The sequence below is a fragment of the Camelina sativa genome, chromosome 13 (assembly GCF_030686135.1).
Source record: "Camelina sativa cultivar CO46 ecotype springtype chromosome 13, ASM3068613v1".
Taxonomy (NCBI): Eukaryota; Viridiplantae; Streptophyta; class Magnoliopsida; order Brassicales; family Brassicaceae; genus Camelina; species Camelina sativa.
The window spans coordinates 3818567-3835687 of NC_141892.1; the positions used below are offsets into that span (position 1 = coordinate 3818567).

The window sequence follows — 17121 nt, forward strand, 5'->3', positions numbered from 1 at the left end:
AAGTCAACTCGTATTGTAATGGTTATTTTAATCTACCTCTCGATCGGACTTCACATTTTTATATCCACTAACGTATCCGGCATTTGACTTTATAATTATATATACTTTTTTCCGAACAAATCTTTTTAGACTAGAATCCACATCATGATTTTTGTCTAATGATATAATAATATTGTATATCGTAATCAGGAATTTTGTGGATTAACTACTACGTATTTTGATAAAAAAAACAAAAAACTACTATGTACAAATAGAGTGATGAAATTGCTGGTTAGCTTCAGTCCGACAGAACGTGCTTATGTTTTCTCTTTACGTAGTGTGCATTATAACTCTTGGGCTGGTTGTATCGACTATTATTTAATTTATATCAGAATAGTTGAAGGAGGTTAATTGTTTTGATCACATCCGTGAATGAAAAAATTAATCGATTGATTAGTTCAAATGATTATGAAGTTTATACGGCTAGTTAAGCCGGTTTAGACACCTAGATAATTTTTTTGGAATAGGTCGGTCACGTTAACAACACTTAACAGCAATGGATCTCAGGAACTAAGCCTATTGGGCCAAAAAAATGACCGACATGGGCCCAATAGAAACCCATGACAACCACAACGCGTTTTAGATAAAAACAAAATAAATTACGAGGACAAATAGAGCAGAGTTGTGCCACGCCTCTATTGCAAAATAAGCAGAAGGCTTCTTCACTGTGAAGCAAACACAAGCTTTCGACAGAAGAGGAGAACACACACAGCAACATCTCGATGCAAAGCTCTCTCGAATAAGGTACAAAGTTTCATCATAGTTCTGTCTTAAACAGATAATATTTGACTTTCAATCTACTTTTAAGTATCACACACAAGCCAAAGAGAGAGAGAAGAGAGAGAGAGGAGGGAGTGTTAAGATATACATACATAACAGTATACCACGCGCCGTTATCAGCGGAATAATTACATATTTTTTTTTTTTCTTCCCTTAATTATATATATGTTTTGGATTTTTGATATCAACCGCCCTAATTGAGCAGCGGGAGAGTCACCGGTAGATTGTCGGAGATTTGTCCAGCAGGTGACATCTCCATCTCCATATCAGCTTCTGCCCCAACAACATGATTCGTCTCCATCTGTACGATAATCATAGGTCAAAATCATTATTCACTTTTTTCTTTTTGTCTTCTACTCATATATATGAAAATGAAAATTCTTTTCATTCCACCGATTTAAGACTAACACTCGTTCCACCATATTGCTTCCATAATTTGTCTGTTTTAGACTACTTCCCTGTTTATAATTTAACCTTGAAGATGTAAAAGTAGCTAGACTACTGGACACATAGATCCAAACCTTAACCATGACGCACAAAAAACCAATCCGTTCGTAAATATCAAACTGAACCAAAACCTAACTAAAACCTTTATCCCAAATCCAGAAAAAGAACAACCAAAACCTAATATTATTTCCACCAACAGAAAAGTATATATTATTTTAGTACAATGATATAGCAATAATCGTTACAAAAATATATTGTTCATGTAATTATCATGTAATAATGAATTTATCATGTAATAATGAATTTATATACTGTTCATGAATTTTGTTTGTTTGTGTGTCTTTTATCAATAAAATAACTATCTTAAAATTAAACTTTTCATCTGTCATTCTAAAATCCGAATCAAAGTTTTCCCTTAACTCAAACCAGACCGAATCAATTTTCTTCTCTCCTTATATATTCAGCAGTAATAATCTCACAAACCCTAATACCTAATCTACCAACAACCAAAATCTTGAGAAATAAATTTTCTAAAATACAAGACAGAGAAGTGTTAACTATATAGTAAATGCTTAAAGTGAAAAGAATGGCTTATTAGGTATGCATATATATAGAAAAAGTAGCTTTCGTTACCTGCCTAGCCAAAACCTGGTTCTCTTCTTTCAGCAATTTCTCCTGTTTTAAAGATCATCATGTTCAGCAATCACAAATCACAACTTAACAAATTCAGATTTTGAAATCCACAACATATGCATTGGGAAGAAGTTGCAAAGACGTGTGCAAAGCTCATTAAACATACTTACAGAAACAATGAAAACACCCTAGAGTATATATCTGATATATGTTCTAAACTTGGAATCAGATATCTAACCTTTTCTTTGAGGTTCTCAACAAGCTTTAAAATTAGTTCTGTCTGTAACAAACAAAAGCAATAAGGTTATTCTCGGCAAACAAATTCTGAAAAGAGTAGACATTAGAGAATCCACTTACCTTCTTGGCTCTAGTTACGGAGAGGGCGGTCTCAAGGTGTTCCTCCAGTTGAACGAGGTCATCGACACTTACATTGTTGACATTTGATTCCACAAGATTGCTGCATATATTCATAGTTTTACAAGAAAACCCTAATTCCTTTATACTCAAAGGAGGAGAGCAAATATAGTTTTAGTTAGTACTAACCTTTCCACAAGTTCTAGTAGCTCATGGTGCGAACCATAGTTCAGAGCTTTTGACTGAAGATCCTGGCCAAAGAAAAGGGACATATAAGATGCGGTAAAAAAAAACCTACGAGGATTTCAGTATGCATGTTGGTACACCACCTCATTATATATTTAGGATCACTTAGCAAGCTAATAGCTCATGGTGGATCAGTGATGTAATACCTTTATCTAGAATATCTCCACAATGTTATGGTGCTAAACATGCGTTTACTCATATCTATTAAACAATTACAACTACACAACTCCAAATAGTGACTATAATGAGAAAACGTTATATGCCTGTGAGCCCATGCCTAAAAATGCAAGCTGTACAGGAGGCTATGAATAGGCTCTGACAGTATTGATTATTGAACTCTCTACGTCTTTAGTAAATTTACGCCTTCTAAAACTCCATCTGGGAAAATATTCGAAATGATTGTATTACCAAGGCTTTGAGATCATCAGCATGTTGTTTCCCATAACGATCAAGGATCTTGACCAGGCTGGAGAGATGACAAAAAAGAAAAGTATGTTAGGATAATAAAATACAAGCTAACCCTTGAAAAGACCACTGGAAACTATAAAACATGTATATGATGGCATCAGAAGAGACAATTAAAGACAAAACCTTAATTGCTTATTATTACACACATATAGATTTTTTTCATCTCTAAAAAAAGAACTATAAACATTTACCTAGAAATGTTCAAAGTTTGATAATCCAATGAATTATTATTATATATTTCGGTAGGTCCAAATTGAACATTTTTCCACAAAGAAAAGGCTTACTAAAATTAAGGCATGTATATAGATTATCCCTGTGATCTAACATTTCGTTTACAGAAAACCCTAATCTCAAGCATCCACTGTCCAGATTGTTTCTATGCAATTTGTTTGTGCTTCTATATATGGTACATTAATTGATATAATATAACATGGAAACACACCAGCAACCTTAAATGAAAACAAGCAATTGTGGTTTAATAGAGTGTGTACAATACACTCAAGACTTTTTACTGCTAAAGAAAACATATACTCACGAAAACGTACACACAAATATTGATGAACCACAACGTAATGACATGGCAGTAAGCAGACGTTCAATACGTATGTTTAAGCCAAATTCAAAGGACATGGACCGAGTCTTACAGAAAGTAATTTTGATTTATAATTTTGGCACATTATTAAAAGACAACCCTAAACATAAGAAACAGTTGAAAACTGCTTCCAATTCATTGACTTACATTATTCTGATTGTATGTAACCTCTATCTGATTTTCCATTTTTGGATTCGATTCATACCGCAATTAGCATCAAAAGTCAAAACAACATCCTATATATCTTCTTTCTTTTGTCTCGGCTGTGTTTTGAACCACAAATTGTGGCATCAATACCATTATAAAAACAAAACCTATTTACCCTCTAAATTCTATCTTTAACATCTTCCTATGAAATTTGATTAATTGAGACTACGAATAGTGGTATCAATATTCTTAGTGTTTTCATGCATAACTAAAAAGAAAACGCCTAATCGTGTGTCAAAAAGGGTGACATCAACTATTGGTTTTCTAAGTAATACCATCTAAACATATATACAAGACAACTTTCTGAGTTCTCATATGAACCTTGACCTCAAGTTTTTTTCTGGTAATGGAGTATTGATAAGCCATAACATGATGATGATTATGTGGCCAGTAAGCAGATGACCAATACGTAAATCCAGACTCCAAATACATTGACCGAGTCTTTATATATACAACAATCTCATAATTTTATTTTATGTTTCTTTGCAACGAAAATGGAAACACTTTCCTAAGAATAGGAAACCGGTCTTCCATTTTCTTCCTCGTTTGTATATATAGAAAATGTTGAGGTTCCAATTAACTATATTGAAAGCCAAAAATGAAGCAGTAAAGGTGAAGAGTTTACACCATTGAAATTACATCAACTTACTGAGGCATCTATCTATCAAGTATCACCAATATATAGATAAATTGTTCCAAAGAATGAAAAACCTAAAACAGATAAAACTAAAACTATACATATTACCTAATAAAGGTCAAGCAAATTTGACAAAACTACCACTAATTCACTTAATAATTTGTGTGAATGGGTTTCAGTTCCATTGTGAAGTTAAGCTCTTTGCACCAAAATTAAGGATGCAAAAATGAGTTATTGAGTAGATAACGTTTCTTTTTAACTCATAATTAGTCAGGTGTCTCGGCTATTTCAAGGCTGGACCTAACATTCAGTATTAGGCGTGAACAAACCCTAACAAAGTATGCATTAAGTGAGAGAATCGGCCTACGATCTTGACCAACATGGCTAAACCACTACAACCACTTGGTTAATATGTTGGAGGGTTGTACTAAACACTACACCGAGTTTGTTTTTGACAATGTCGAATCATATTGATATTTCTTATATGAAGACAAGTTTTCTGGAGTTTTACATTTCCTAGAGGCAAGAGAGAAACAAGGTTGTGTTACTGACAATATTCATGACAAAAGACCCATGATACAAAGGTTGTGTGATTTGTCAATTTGCACAACAAAAGTTACAAGGTTGTGGATTCATGTTGAGGACACAATCTTATATATATGAACACCTCCATGAAAAGATTAAGAGATAAACAATAACATAAATATGTAGCATATCTATGTGAGGTAATTAACTACTAGGGTAGGAAACTATTCACCTTTGGATAATTAATCTTCAAGTAAGCAAATCCATAAAAAGGAGAGAAATCATTATAAAAAACATGTATATCCCAATTAATCTTTTAGTCAATAGTTTTACAAGTAATGTGGCATACATTTGAACCAAAATTAGTATTGATCTACGGTACTAATTTTATTTACAAATCTCCCGGGAGTGTATTTGTATGCAAATCCATGAGAGCAATGAATTTTAGTCTAAAAATAGTCCAGTTAATGTTCATTATGTGTGGTACAAAGTGTTAAAGATGCACACAACAATTGCAATTAATCGCAATCGATACCAGATCACATAGCTTAAGTAGCATATGTGCGTTAAGGACTAATTGTGAGACTGAGTTTTTCAATTAGAAACACTAATTTGGATAATCATCAAGTAATATAGGTCCATGACAAAGAGAGAAATTCATAGAAGATCAACAATAAACTTAGAGTCAATATCTGCACAATGTAGTATACATTATTTAGCATTAACCCCATTGAAATTATTTAGCTATCAATGTACATATTTGTTGTAGTGGGGTTAATGCTAAATAATGTATACTACATTGTGCAGATGGGATTTTCCGTCACTACAACAAATATGTACATTGATAGCAGACGGATATAGCTCATTTTCCGTCACTGCTATGAAAGATGAGATTTTTTTTCGCTTACTTTTTAATAGCATCTTATTAACGCTATGATAGGAAAATTATGTAGCGGGAAACAAAAGTGACTTTTGTCCGCCAATACTTAGTGAAATTATTCACTTAATCGCCAAATAAAAAAAAAACCCAAAAACTCGACACACTCTCTCTCTCTCTCGTTACAACCTAAGCTCAACCTAAGAAGATTTCTTCTTCTAAATTCTCTGTGTGTGCTCAAATTCTTCTAAATTTCTTATCAATTCTTCAGTTTTATCGCCGTTTGTGAAAAGCCCCAATTTCGCCGTTTGTGAAAAGCCCCAATTTCGCCCTAAATCTCCATATCCATCGCAATTGATAGCTCGAATCCATTTTTGAGGCATGTCTTTCTTCTTCCTCCTAATTTCGTTATTTGTTTCGATTATTTGTGATTTCAAACAGCTTTTGATTTCGATAAGGGTCAGATTTAGTTATCTGTTTTGTTAGGGTTCGATTTATCTAGATTTATTTCGTTATCTGTTTTTTAGGGTTCGATTATTTACAGATTTTGAGAATGTGGAGTTTCGAATCCATCTGTTTTGTTAGGGTTCGATTATTTACAGATTTGACTCAAAAATAGCTTTTGGATTTGAGTATTTGCGCCTTCATAAACTGAACGATTTTTTTTTTTCCCAAGTGTTGGTGATTGAAATGTTGGGGAACTGAAGCTTCTCATTTCTCTGTACTCACACAACAGGTTAGTATCACTCAACCAATAGTTAAACATTATTATTACACACGAATATTGGTGATTGCTATGTTTTGTCCTTTGAGTCTGATTCGTATAAATAGTGATTAGATTAGTGAGATTTTACACAGTTAGATATTGGTTTAAGAGCATCTGTATGTGTCTGAAGTAGTGCAGTATTGTCTGAATTGTTGCTTAATGTGAGCTTTGTATAATATGTATCTCTATTTTATCTATAAAGGTTAAAATTTATATTATAACATATAATGTTGGACAAGGCATGGGTGCATCTATGCAGGTAAGGAATTATATTTCATAATTAGGTTTTATTTTGGGTTTGGATACTTTAAGATGTTCTTTTAGTTATGATTTTTTTCTTTAATTATCCATTGAAGAGCTGATCCTGGTTATAAAAGTGGAGCTTGGAAATTTGTAAGGGATGTGTCTGCGGCTTTAGGTGACATAGAAATGATAATATGTCCTTGTAAAGACTGTCGTAATGTAGTACGACAGTTAAACAGTGTTGTGGTTGAGCATCTTGTAATAAGAGGGATGGATGAGGCATACAAGGTGCATAGTGATTGGTATCATCATGGAGATGTGAAGTCAGTAGATGAATTTCAAAGTAAACCAACTCAGTGGAATGAGGAAGTTTTTGAGTTATATAAAGCTGCTGAATTTTTTGATCAAGAGTTGGCTTTTAGAGGTGACTTAGCTGACCAACCTGTGGGCGACTTAAGTGAGATTGCAGAGGGTGAGGACCAACAAGAGGATGAGTTCCTTGCAAAGATCCGGGATGCTGAAACCCCACTATACCCTAGCTGTTCAAACCACAGCAAGTTATCGGCTATTGTGACTTTGTTTAGGATTAAGACACATAATGGCTGGTCGGATAAGAGCTTCAATGAACTGCTTCAGACATTGCCAAGCATGTTGCCAGATGGTAATGTCTTTCACACATCATTGTATGATGTCAAGAAATTTTTAAAGAGCTTTCATATGGGATATGAAAAGATCGACGCATGTGTTAATGATTGCTGCCTCTTCAGAAAGAAGTTAAAGAAGCTTGATAAATGTCCCAAATGTAATGCTTCACGGTGGAAGACTAATAAGCGGACTAATGAGGTAAAGAAAGGTGTCCCACAGAAAGTATTAAGATATTTTCCAATTATACCAAGGCTGAAGAGAATGTTCAGATCAGAGGACATGGCTAAGGACTTACGGTGGCATTACACTAACAAGAGCACTGATGGAAAACTTCGACATCCAGTAGATTCTGTTACATGGGCTCAGATGAATGAGAAGTATCCTTCATTTGCAGTTGAAGAAAGGAACATACGGCTTGGGCTGTCCACAGATGGATTTAATCCATTCAACATGAAGAATAGTAATTATAGTAGCTGGCCTGTGCTATTGGTAAACTACAATTTGCCTCCTCACCTTTGTATGAAGAAGGAGAATATAATGTTGACATTATTGATTCCTGGTCCACAACAACCAGGTAATAATATTGATGTCTACCTAGAACCTCTTATTGAGGATTTGAATCATCTGTGGAAGAATGGAGAGCTAACGTATGATGCTTTTAGTAAAAGTACATTTACTCTAAAGGCAATGCTTCTCTGGACCATTAGTGATTTTCCTGCGTATGGAAATCTTGCTGGTTGTAAAGTAAAAGGTAAAATGGGATGTCCTATGTGTGGGAAAAATACTGATAGTATGTGGTTGAAGTTTAGCAGGAAACATGTCTACATGTGTCATAGAAAAGGTTTGGCTCCAACACACAGATATAGGGAAAAGAAGACTTGGTTTGATGGAAAAGTTGAGCATAGGAGAAAGTCAAGAATTTTAACTGGTCATGAAGTTCATCAGAATCTGAAAAACTTCCAAAATGATTTCGGAAATGTGAAAAAGGCTGGGATGAAGAGAAAGAGAACTGTCTATAAAGAACCAGTGTTTGACAGTGATGATGATGAAAGTGAATCCGATGAAGATGAGGAAGTAGAAGTAGATGAAGATGAGTTATCAAGGTGGAAGAAAAGATCCATTTTATTTACTCTGCCTTATTGGGAGGATCTACCAGTACGGCATAATTTGGATGTAATGCACATAGAAAAGAATGTGACTCACAGCATTGTATCCACATTGTTGCATTGTGGAAAATCTAAGGATGGTCTTAATGCTCGTAAGGATCTTCAACATCTTGGTCTAAGAAAAGAGTTGCATCCTACCACAAAAGGAAAGAGAACATATCTTCCAGCAGCACCTTGGTCTTTGTCCAAGAATGAGAAGAAGATTTTTTGCAAACCTTTTACTAACCTTTAACACACACTTAGGATGTGCTCTTTTTAAGATCTGGACTCACTTTCTTCCAGTTAGGTATGCAAAAAATCGTTTGCAAACGGCAAGTAAAATTAGTAAAACAGGTCAATGCCTTGGAAAGTGAACTTGGCAGAATCAAGAATCAGGTTAGATACTTAAGAGTTCTCTACTATTCATCAGCCAGTTAGAGTAATATAAATTGATGTTATTTTTGTTTATGTTACAGAGACCAGAAGCTGAAATGGATGAAAACTCAGCTGCAAGAGTAACATATTCTTACTTCTTTTCATATCAGCTAAGTGATTCTTCTTAGTGTCGTTTATGATTCTTAGTTGCTCATGAAATTGTTGCAGAGTGTAAACAAAAGAGCACATCCTAAGTGTGTGTTTGTTGATTGGTCTGACATTGATGAAAATGTTGGTGAGGGTCGGATTCTTTCTTCTGATCCGGATGACATAGTGAATGACTGTCGTCTTGGCCCTTATGATCTCAATGTGTTAGTTGAAGCTGCATATAAACCAGATGCATTTCTATGGAGACCTGCACAAAAGATCTTTCATATGAAAGAAGCTGTTGGACATATAATCGCATGGCCAACTGATAAGTGTAGACTGGTAGACAACAACATCCAAATGGAAGACATTGCCCCTATGGTATTTATAATTTCTAGCAATGTGTTAGCAATGTATTACCCCTGTCTATAATGCTAATTAATTATATTGGATTTGTTTACTGATTGTGTTTAACAGGGTATACAAGGAAACAAATGTAAACTATTGGATTTGTCTAAGGGTGACGTCATTGTTGCTGAGGGGCGTTGGGAGACACAAGAACCAAGTGCGTTGGTTAACGGAATTCCTCTTGGACCAAAAGCAGTTAAAGTATTTGTGGATTCAGTAAAGCAGCCTGATACATCACTATGGAGACCTACAGCTGAAATGTCATTTCTTGAGGACTGTTTGATGGCTTACGTATCTTGGCCCCTGAGTAAGGTTGATTTTGAAAATCCCTCAACTCCAACTGGTCAGAATGCTACATCACATGCTTCTTTGTCTGCATCAAAGGCCAAGTCTGCAGCCACAGCTTCTAAGTCTGCTACAGAGTCCAAAACTTCAGCAACAGCTTCAAAGGCTGCATCGCAGGCCAAATCTGCATCTATGTCTTCTAAGTCTGCATCTGGTTCTGAGTCTCCTGTTGATGATGCAACGGGTCCAATATCACCAATAAAGAATACTTTACCATCACAGTCTCCTCTCAGGAAGTCTCCAGTAAGTGTTTTCATATGTTATGAAGTTGTTTTTGTTAATTATATGATGACTGATGGTTTATATTGTAAACATGGCAGCGCATTAATAAAGTTATTTCCAAGGAGAATAAGAAGTGCAAGTTGATGGATTTAACTGAAAAGAATAGGGTTGTGGCTGAAGGACGATGGGGAACAAATGATCCAGAACATAAGGTTCACTTTACTCGCTTGGGTTCTAATGCAGTTAAAGTGTGGATAGATGTTGTGAAGGTGAAAAATGTAAAAGTTTGGAGGCCATCCGATGAAATAGAGATTATTGAAGATGCACTTAGCTCCTGCATTGCTTGGCCAGAGAACAAGGTCATTATGTCTTAAACTGATGGTTTTATTGTGTAATGTTAAGTACTTGAGATTGCTTGTTTATTTTGGATGTTCTTGAGACTTTGATGGTAAACTGATGTTCTTGAGACTTTTGTTATGTATTTTGGATCTGAGACGTTTATTAATCAGATTTTATGAGATTTTATAAAACAGGTTATGTGTGCTATAATCACATATCAGAAAATGCTATAAAAGTACAGGTAAACGTTATGATAAAAGAATATACCATAGCACAGTAAACAAGATAAAACAGCATTTCGCAACAGCTATATTAGATATGTATAACATAGCACGAAAAATTAAATATTGTATAAATTTTTGCAAAATTATAATCTTGATAATACAGCAGTTTATTAGAGCTATGCTATAAAACTATAACATAGCACGAAAAAACAAATGTTGTATAAATTTTTTCAAAATTATGATCTTGATAATATAGCAATTTCTTAAAGCTATGTTATATTTTTATAACATAGCATACGTAATAAGTGCTATTGTATATGGGGTACATATAATAACAGTGCCCTAAAACAGCGCTCATGAAAACGCTATCAAAGACCTATGATAGCGTTTTTCTCTGGTTAACAATGTGCATATTTGTTGTAGTCGAAGGTTCATTGCACTGAATACAAATCCAAAGAGATCTAATGAGTTTTAATCACTATAAAAAAGGAGAGATCTAGTGAATCATTTAGCAATACTGATATAAAAACTAAAATCAGAAGCATATGGAATTAATCCCTAAAGCTAAGTATCAATCAAAGACGGCTTGAAACTTCACTAAACAGCATCGAGTACGCAGCAGAACGTGTCAAGCAAATCTCAAAGGACATGCAAAAAATTTCCAAATAAAATAAAAATCCATGCAGAAAAAAGGAAATAGAGAGAGAGATAGAGAGAGAAAAGCAGAAAAAAAAGTAAGAAGCTTAAGCTCAACACGACATTGTTCTTCCATAGATTTGGTTATCTCATGTATCTCACATGGTCATAGAAAAAACACTAACAAAGACCGAACCGAGTAAAACAACAAGAGATTCGCCGGAAAAATCAAACTATACATTAATTGTTTTTATTTTTTTATTTTTTATTTTATTTGTGTCTTTTGTATATTTATTTTCTTCAGAGAAAAAGTAAAGAGAAAGCACAAAACCGAAGCTTAAAGGGGGAAGAACCCAGATAAGGAAAAGACGTACTTATCACCGGAGGAGAAGCTGTAGAGCTTGCCGGAGGCGGAGACGACGAGAAGAGCGACAGATGCGTCACAGAGAACAGAAAGCTGACGAGCTTTCTCGATGAGACCATTGCGACGTTTGGAGAAGGTGACTTGTCGGCTACTTTTGTTCTCAATTCGCTTGATTTCTAGTTTTTTCCTTCCCATGGCTTCAGTCTCCGAGAGTCCCTTGTGCCCTAATTTGATCCTCAGGTTTGGGTTCAAGTCGCCGGAGAGATGCTAAGCGTTTTTTTTGCCTTTCCTATTTTTTTATTTCCTTTTTTCCTTTTATTTCTTTCTATTTTTTTGTCTAATCTAATTTTTTTTTTCTTCCTCGGGCTAGATTTTTTTTTTTTTGGGGTAAACGAGAGTGATGAAAATAAAATTTATGATTACAAACGTTGCGTTTTGAACGCAACATTGCCACGTGTCCCGCATGACGAATATCATGCGACCGCGTTTGCTCTAATGACTCTTTGATTTTTTATTAAAAAAAAATATATATATACCTCTTCATCAATTTTTAATTCTTCATTTATAAACAAACATCAGATGAAATTAATCAAAGATTTGTTCAAAACTAAGTCAGATACTTAGGTATTAAAAAATTGAAGCAAGATGTATGACCAAAAAAAAAAAACCTATATCCACAAGTTTTTGCAAATTCGAAATCCTAATTATATATTTCCAGAAATTAGATAGATGTGTTTTTTATTTGCATTCTTAGAAGAAAAAAAAAAGGATGATTCATGTATTCTAGTTTTCTTCACATAAGTAATTTTTATACTAATATGCGTTCTAGTTTTCTCCACATAAGTAATTTATCCTCTATAGTATATATTATGCATTGATATGTATTTAAATTATACTTCTGTTTTTGGTACTATTGATCCGTCGCCTCTTCAAGTTAAAGAACAATCTCTATTGACAAACTATATATTTTCCCTCATTGTAGAGAGAGATCTAAACCTTCTGAGGAGAGATCCTTCTCTCCATCACCTTTGAACTCTTTCAAATCGAATTCTTAATTTTTTTGTTCTCTTTATTGCAATTGAACTCTTCCACATCTCTAAAACTAAAATTTGGCAGTTAGTATAGTATCAATTAACCCGAAAGGTTTGATATCGTTAATATGCTTAAAGTCAGTTGGTTCTTCTCTTTGATGTGTGTTAAGGTAATTTTTTCTTATTAGAATTAGTATTTGTAACATTTTATCTTCTCATGAAGTTAACTAGCATATTTTCTTTTTAAGTGCATTACTACCACATAAACATAGTTACATTAGGCCATTAGCTATCACAAAAGAAATATTTTTGCCAAACTTAATTAATTCTTACTACCACCAATATAGTTACTAAATATCTAATCAGTTTCATGGCTGATATATGTTCTTTAGCCATTTTTCTTGTTCTTCGATATAGCTTCACTTATATATAGCTAGTGTGGATCCGGTATAACATTATTCATGATAAGAATGCTAAGAGCTCTAGTTCAATATACTGTATTACGCTTTTTTGGTAAGACCCTAGTTCAGACCAATAAATAGGATTCACGAAACAAAGGTAAAAAAACATTCCATATTACCATATAAACTAAGTACTGACCAAATGATATTCATGGACTTGGTAATTATTACATATAGAATCCTAGAAATTAAGCATCCATAAACGGTTGTTTAATAACAAGGTATGTTTGACTTGTTGAGATGTTTTACTGAAATTATATTAAATTCAAATTAATCAAAATAAGCTGAGACTTTAATTATAGAAATATAATCGAAAAATGTTGGTAGAAAAGAGAAAAGAAAAAAAAGCGAAACGTTTGGTAACCCTATGGAACCTTCCTTAGCCTATGATTTGTCAATATAAAACCTTACTACAAGCAAAATTGTGGCAGAGAAAATACAATATCTCTCTTAATGCGAAAAAGCACTTCTACGAATCGATGGGTACGGCATCGTTTATATCCAATCATCCCACCTCCTTTTTCTATTCTGGATATGTCATTTTATCTTTCTTTTTTTTATATATATATTTTTATTTAAGGCATCTCTATGTTTTAAAGTTTTAATTTCAATCTCAGAATACGACAAGATAATATCAGCACTCTAGTAGATTCCCATAAGATTAAACTGAATTTTTCCATTTTCCACTTGCTTTTAAACAACTAGTCAGATAAAGTAGAGCAAATATATTTCCGATAATAAAAATAAACAGCAACATCAAGTCATTAAAATTCAATACTACTGCCAAATTACTGCATCTACTGTAGTCTGTAGCAGTAAAATACTAAAATACTACTCCCATACTCATTCGTTACTCCTCTATATATCAAATTTTTCTTTTTTACTTCTTGATTTGCTTCGACGATGACATTAAACACGTTCTCGGTATACATTTCACCTTCACGATCGATCTTTCTTCTTTCTTCTTCGTTTCATCAGCCATTTCGACGATCTTTGATCTGTTTTCAAATATTTTAAAGTTTTAGTCAGTTACAAGTTTTTTTTTTTTGTTGACTCGGTGTGTATTGTACTAAGTACTAACCTTTCCTCTTTAAACGAGTTGGATCGTTTCAGCGATGGTTCAACCGTGACACGTTCCTGACTCACCGACTCGACAATGCTCCCGCTGAAATACTCTTTATCCTCCGCCTGAGGATTCCCGAACCTTGGATTCTCCGACATGAACCTTATCATCTCACGTTCGTCGTCTACGACGGTCTTCTTCACAATGTTCTTGCACAAAACTCCTTTTCGAAGGCTCTCTTCCTTTTGTCTCGGGTTCATCACACCCGGTGCGTAGTACTTGGTGGCGATGTGCCCGCACGAGATCATCTGCAGCCAAATTGACGCACGACCCGATCTGGGTTCCACCGGATCTCCGTCCTCGAACCGCGTCGAAACGTCGAGACGACGACGCGGCTCCAACACCGGGTTAGAACGAGGTAACTCGGACGAGTCAGAACGTACTTGCGAATCTTGTTCTGTCTTCTTGCTCAAGTTCTGTTTTTGATCGGTGGATTCGATTGTCTCAGTTGAAACGCCTCGGGAACAGCGAGACTGAGGCGTCGTGGAAGATGTATAACTCGTTTTCTCTTCGTAAAGTTCGTACTCTCCGTCTTCTTCTTCTTCTTCTTCTTCTTCTTCTTCTTCTTGCTTTGCTCGAATGTAAAGCTCTGACTCATCAAACGACGTTGTTCTGTTTTGAGGTTTGGGTTTTGACCTGAGAAGTCGACGTTTTGGAGCTTCTTGAATTGGACCAGACAGTGCATGTACTTCTTGAAATTTGTCTACAAAATTTTTAAACAACAAGATAAGACTCAATTTTGCATAACCACAAATTTAAAAACTAGTATGATTTTCAGTTTTTTATTAAAAAAACGGTACCGGCGATTTCAGATCCTTTCAACACATACTCAGCACAGTCCGATGGGTAAATCACATCGTTTGCAGCCAAGTCGTTCCACACGAATCCATTTTTATAGCTCCTGATGAAAAAAATATCGATATAATTTGTTGCGTATTTGATTAACATTTAACAGATGTGCTTCAGTTTTAAAACGTTACCTTTTACACGACCAAGCATATTGTGATGTCATGCACTTTCCCCTCAGAACCGTAAGCCGGTTCATCACATCTTCATTAAAAAAAAAACACACTTCTAAATCGAGCCTTTAACATATGATTATATGAAAACAATAACTATGATCTAAAATCCGGTTAATCAAATAACCATTAATGTATACAAAACAAAAAAAATCGAAACTTATAATAAATTGAGTTATCAAAGCAAGACCCATGAACTATAAAACAAAGTACAGTGATCTTTCTCTTTGAGTTTGAGTTGTTTTGGGTAATTTACCTCTTAACCGGAGAGGCTGGTTAACCGGAGATATGACTTCAATGAAGTGAGGGTGTTCGAGATGGCCATTTCTAGTGAGGTAATAAACAACTTGGACTCTTCTGAAAATGGGTTTCTTTGTCTTGACCTCTTCTTCTAGTTCTTCTTCATCTTGCTGCTGAAGATTCATAGACCTTATTATCCTCTCTGGACTTTTGTTGTTCTCTCTGCCTCCTCTTCTGCGTCTTAAAGCTTCCATCTTTTGTGTCTATGTCCGGACAAGGGATGAGAATTATTAAACCCACAGAACTGTTCTTTATATACAAAAAAGATAAGGGAATGTGTATTTATCTCTCTGTGTGGGAGTGAATTTGGCCTCTTTCTGAGACAACAGAACTGGCATTAGAGATGAGCCAAACCAGAACTGAAAACGACTTGGCTTTAGTTTCTTCTACCTGATGGGTACTATGGGATTAACCCGGTCCAGTCTTAATCTATCCAGCTCTGATTTTGTTTTGATATTTTGGATTTTAATCGGCTTCAACCTTATTTGTTTTAAATCCAACCAAAACCAAAACGTATGGAACACAAGTGGATATACAAATTTCTTGTCCCAAAATTGAAATCCCAAACCAAACCGAAAAAATGAATACGCAATTCACTATATTATGTAGCTCAATTTACGGTTAACCGCTGGTCATAACTCATAAGACAAAGTACAGTATGTGTTTGTCTTTATGGGGACTAAAACCGTTCCAACCCTTCGGTTCGGCCTTGATAGATTTAGACCAGATTGGTCCCCATGCCTGCTTTTTACGCACCATGCACCAAACCGAATTATACAATATACTAAGATTTGGTTGAGCAAATTGACTTGTCATGATTAATATTCTTCGATTGTCGAATATTTTACTTAACCACATTTAATTTGTATCGTTGTGCTTTAAAATGTAAGTTTGACTTTAAATGACTTTTAACCACACCTCTAGTCTTTCAAAGACAACAGAAAGAGCTCCAGAATCTAGGTAAAAAACTAAAGAGAACACGTGAGGGTCGTTTACTGCTTCTGTGTTCTGTACTCTTCCTACTACAATACATCCGTTAAAAAACAGACCAATATGACATATCAATACAAAGAGTAAAAAATTTAATGGACGGTTTCGAAATATCTCTTTCAAATTATTCTAACTTTTTCTATGTGTTCTTAGACATTCGGTGAAATCACGTTAACAAGATGAAAACACTTCTATTTTCTAACTGTTAGGCTAATCTTATGTTAGAGTACCTCAAACAAAAGCTGCACTTGATGTAAAAACGTTTTTTCCTAATACATTTTGCATTTTATTATAAAAAAAAAAAACACGGTAACATCAACACTTGAAACGGCCTGATTAATCGTCCTTTAATAAAACTAACTAGTTGGAAAAGGGTAAATTTGGGAGGTGGTAGAAACAGAGAATGTGGATGTGTTCTTTTAAACACATTTGCATGGACATAACAGAGTTCTCTGGGTGTGGAGGAGTGGCCCATCTACTTAACTTCCTCACCAGCCACCAAACATAACAATGCCATTTTCTAAATAGTTGTG

At 34.7% G+C, this 17121-nt stretch overlaps 4 protein-coding genes across 4 annotated transcripts; 2 read left to right on the plus strand and 2 right to left on the minus strand.

The window, feature by feature from the left end:
• Window positions 1-758: 758 nt before the first annotated feature.
• Window positions 759-12063, minus strand: LOC104735022 (MADS-box protein FLOWERING LOCUS C). Its single transcript, XM_010454736.3, has 7 exons — window positions 11675-12063; window positions 2908-2965; window positions 2443-2504; window positions 2257-2356; window positions 2138-2179; window positions 1900-1941; window positions 759-1120 (listed from the first exon to the last, which is right to left on the minus strand). The coding sequence occupies exons 1-7, from the start codon at window positions 11857-11859 to the stop codon at window positions 1013-1015; spliced, it is 597 nt and encodes a 198-aa protein (XP_010453038.1). The 5' UTR covers window positions 11860-12063; the 3' UTR covers window positions 759-1012.
• Window positions 6479-8990, plus strand: LOC104712937 (uncharacterized). Its single transcript, XM_087481113.1, has 3 exons — window positions 6479-6541; window positions 6774-6830; window positions 6928-8990. The coding sequence occupies exons 2-3, from the start codon at window positions 6799-6801 to the stop codon at window positions 8855-8857; spliced, it is 1962 nt and encodes a 653-aa protein (XP_087337239.1). The 5' UTR covers window positions 6479-6541; window positions 6774-6798; the 3' UTR covers window positions 8858-8990.
• LOC147929180 (uncharacterized) lies at window positions 8871-10631 on the plus strand. The gene is made up of 5 exons (XM_087481114.1): window positions 8871-9000; window positions 9081-9119; window positions 9208-9507; window positions 9604-10122; window positions 10200-10631. The coding sequence occupies exons 1-5, from the start codon at window positions 8914-8916 to the stop codon at window positions 10473-10475; spliced, it is 1221 nt and encodes a 406-aa protein (XP_087337240.1). The 5' UTR covers window positions 8871-8913; the 3' UTR covers window positions 10476-10631.
• A 1798-nt stretch (window positions 12064-13861) lies between the features above and the next one.
• LOC104735023 (protein SOSEKI 2) lies at window positions 13862-16148 on the minus strand. Its single transcript, XM_010454737.2, has 5 exons — window positions 15555-16148; window positions 15260-15329; window positions 15080-15180; window positions 14238-14982; window positions 13862-14154 (listed from the first exon to the last, which is right to left on the minus strand). Exons 1-5 carry the CDS (start codon window positions 15790-15792, stop codon window positions 14037-14039), a joined length of 1272 nt encoding a protein of 423 aa, XP_010453039.1. The 5' UTR covers window positions 15793-16148; the 3' UTR covers window positions 13862-14036.
• Window positions 16149-17121: the final 973 nt, after the last annotated feature.

What these genes read in the sequence shown, in the direction of transcription:
- LOC104712937 (XM_087481113.1), top strand. Translation starts at nt 6,799, where the DNA reads ATGTTGGACAAGGCATGGGTGCATCTATGCAG. An exon ending in GCATGGGTGCATCTATGCAG is followed by an intron (nt 6,831 to 6,927) that starts GTAAGGAATTAT and finishes TATCCATTGAAG; the next exon opens with AGCTGATCCTGGTTATAAAA.
- LOC147929180 (XM_087481114.1), top strand. Translation starts at nt 8,914, where the DNA reads ATGCAAAAAATCGTTTGCAAACGGCAAGTAAAATTAGTAAAACAGGTC. An exon ending in TTGGCAGAATCAAGAATCAG is followed by an intron (nt 9,001 to 9,080) that starts GTTAGATACTTA and finishes TTTATGTTACAG; the next exon opens with AGACCAGAAGCTGAAATGGA. An exon ending in TGGAAGACATTGCCCCTATG is followed by an intron (nt 9,508 to 9,603) that starts GTATTTATAATT and finishes TGTGTTTAACAG; the next exon opens with GGTATACAAGGAAACAAATG.
- LOC104735022 (XM_010454736.3), bottom strand. Translation starts at nt 11,859, where the DNA reads ATGGGAAGGAAAAAACTAGAAATCAAGCGAATTGAGAACAAAAGTAGC. An exon ending in CCGTAACTAGAGCCAAGAAG is followed by an intron (nt 2,180 to 2,256) that starts GTAAGTGGATTC and finishes TGTTTGTTACAG; the next exon opens with ACAGAACTAATTTTAAAGCT. An exon ending in TTGAGAACCTCAAAGAAAAG is followed by an intron (nt 1,942 to 2,137) that starts GTTAGATATCTG and finishes TCTTTAAAACAG; the next exon opens with GAGAAATTGCTGAAAGAAGA.
- LOC104735023 (XM_010454737.2), bottom strand. Translation starts at nt 15,792, where the DNA reads ATGGAAGCTTTAAGACGCAGAAGAGGAGGCAGAGAGAACAACAAAAGT. An exon ending in CCAGCCTCTCCGGTTAAGAG is followed by an intron (nt 15,330 to 15,554) that starts GTAAATTACCCA and finishes TTTTTAATGAAG; the next exon opens with ATGTGATGAACCGGCTTACG. An exon ending in TATGCTTGGTCGTGTAAAAG is followed by an intron (nt 15,181 to 15,259) that starts GTAACGTTTTAA and finishes TTTTTTCATCAG; the next exon opens with GAGCTATAAAAATGGATTCG.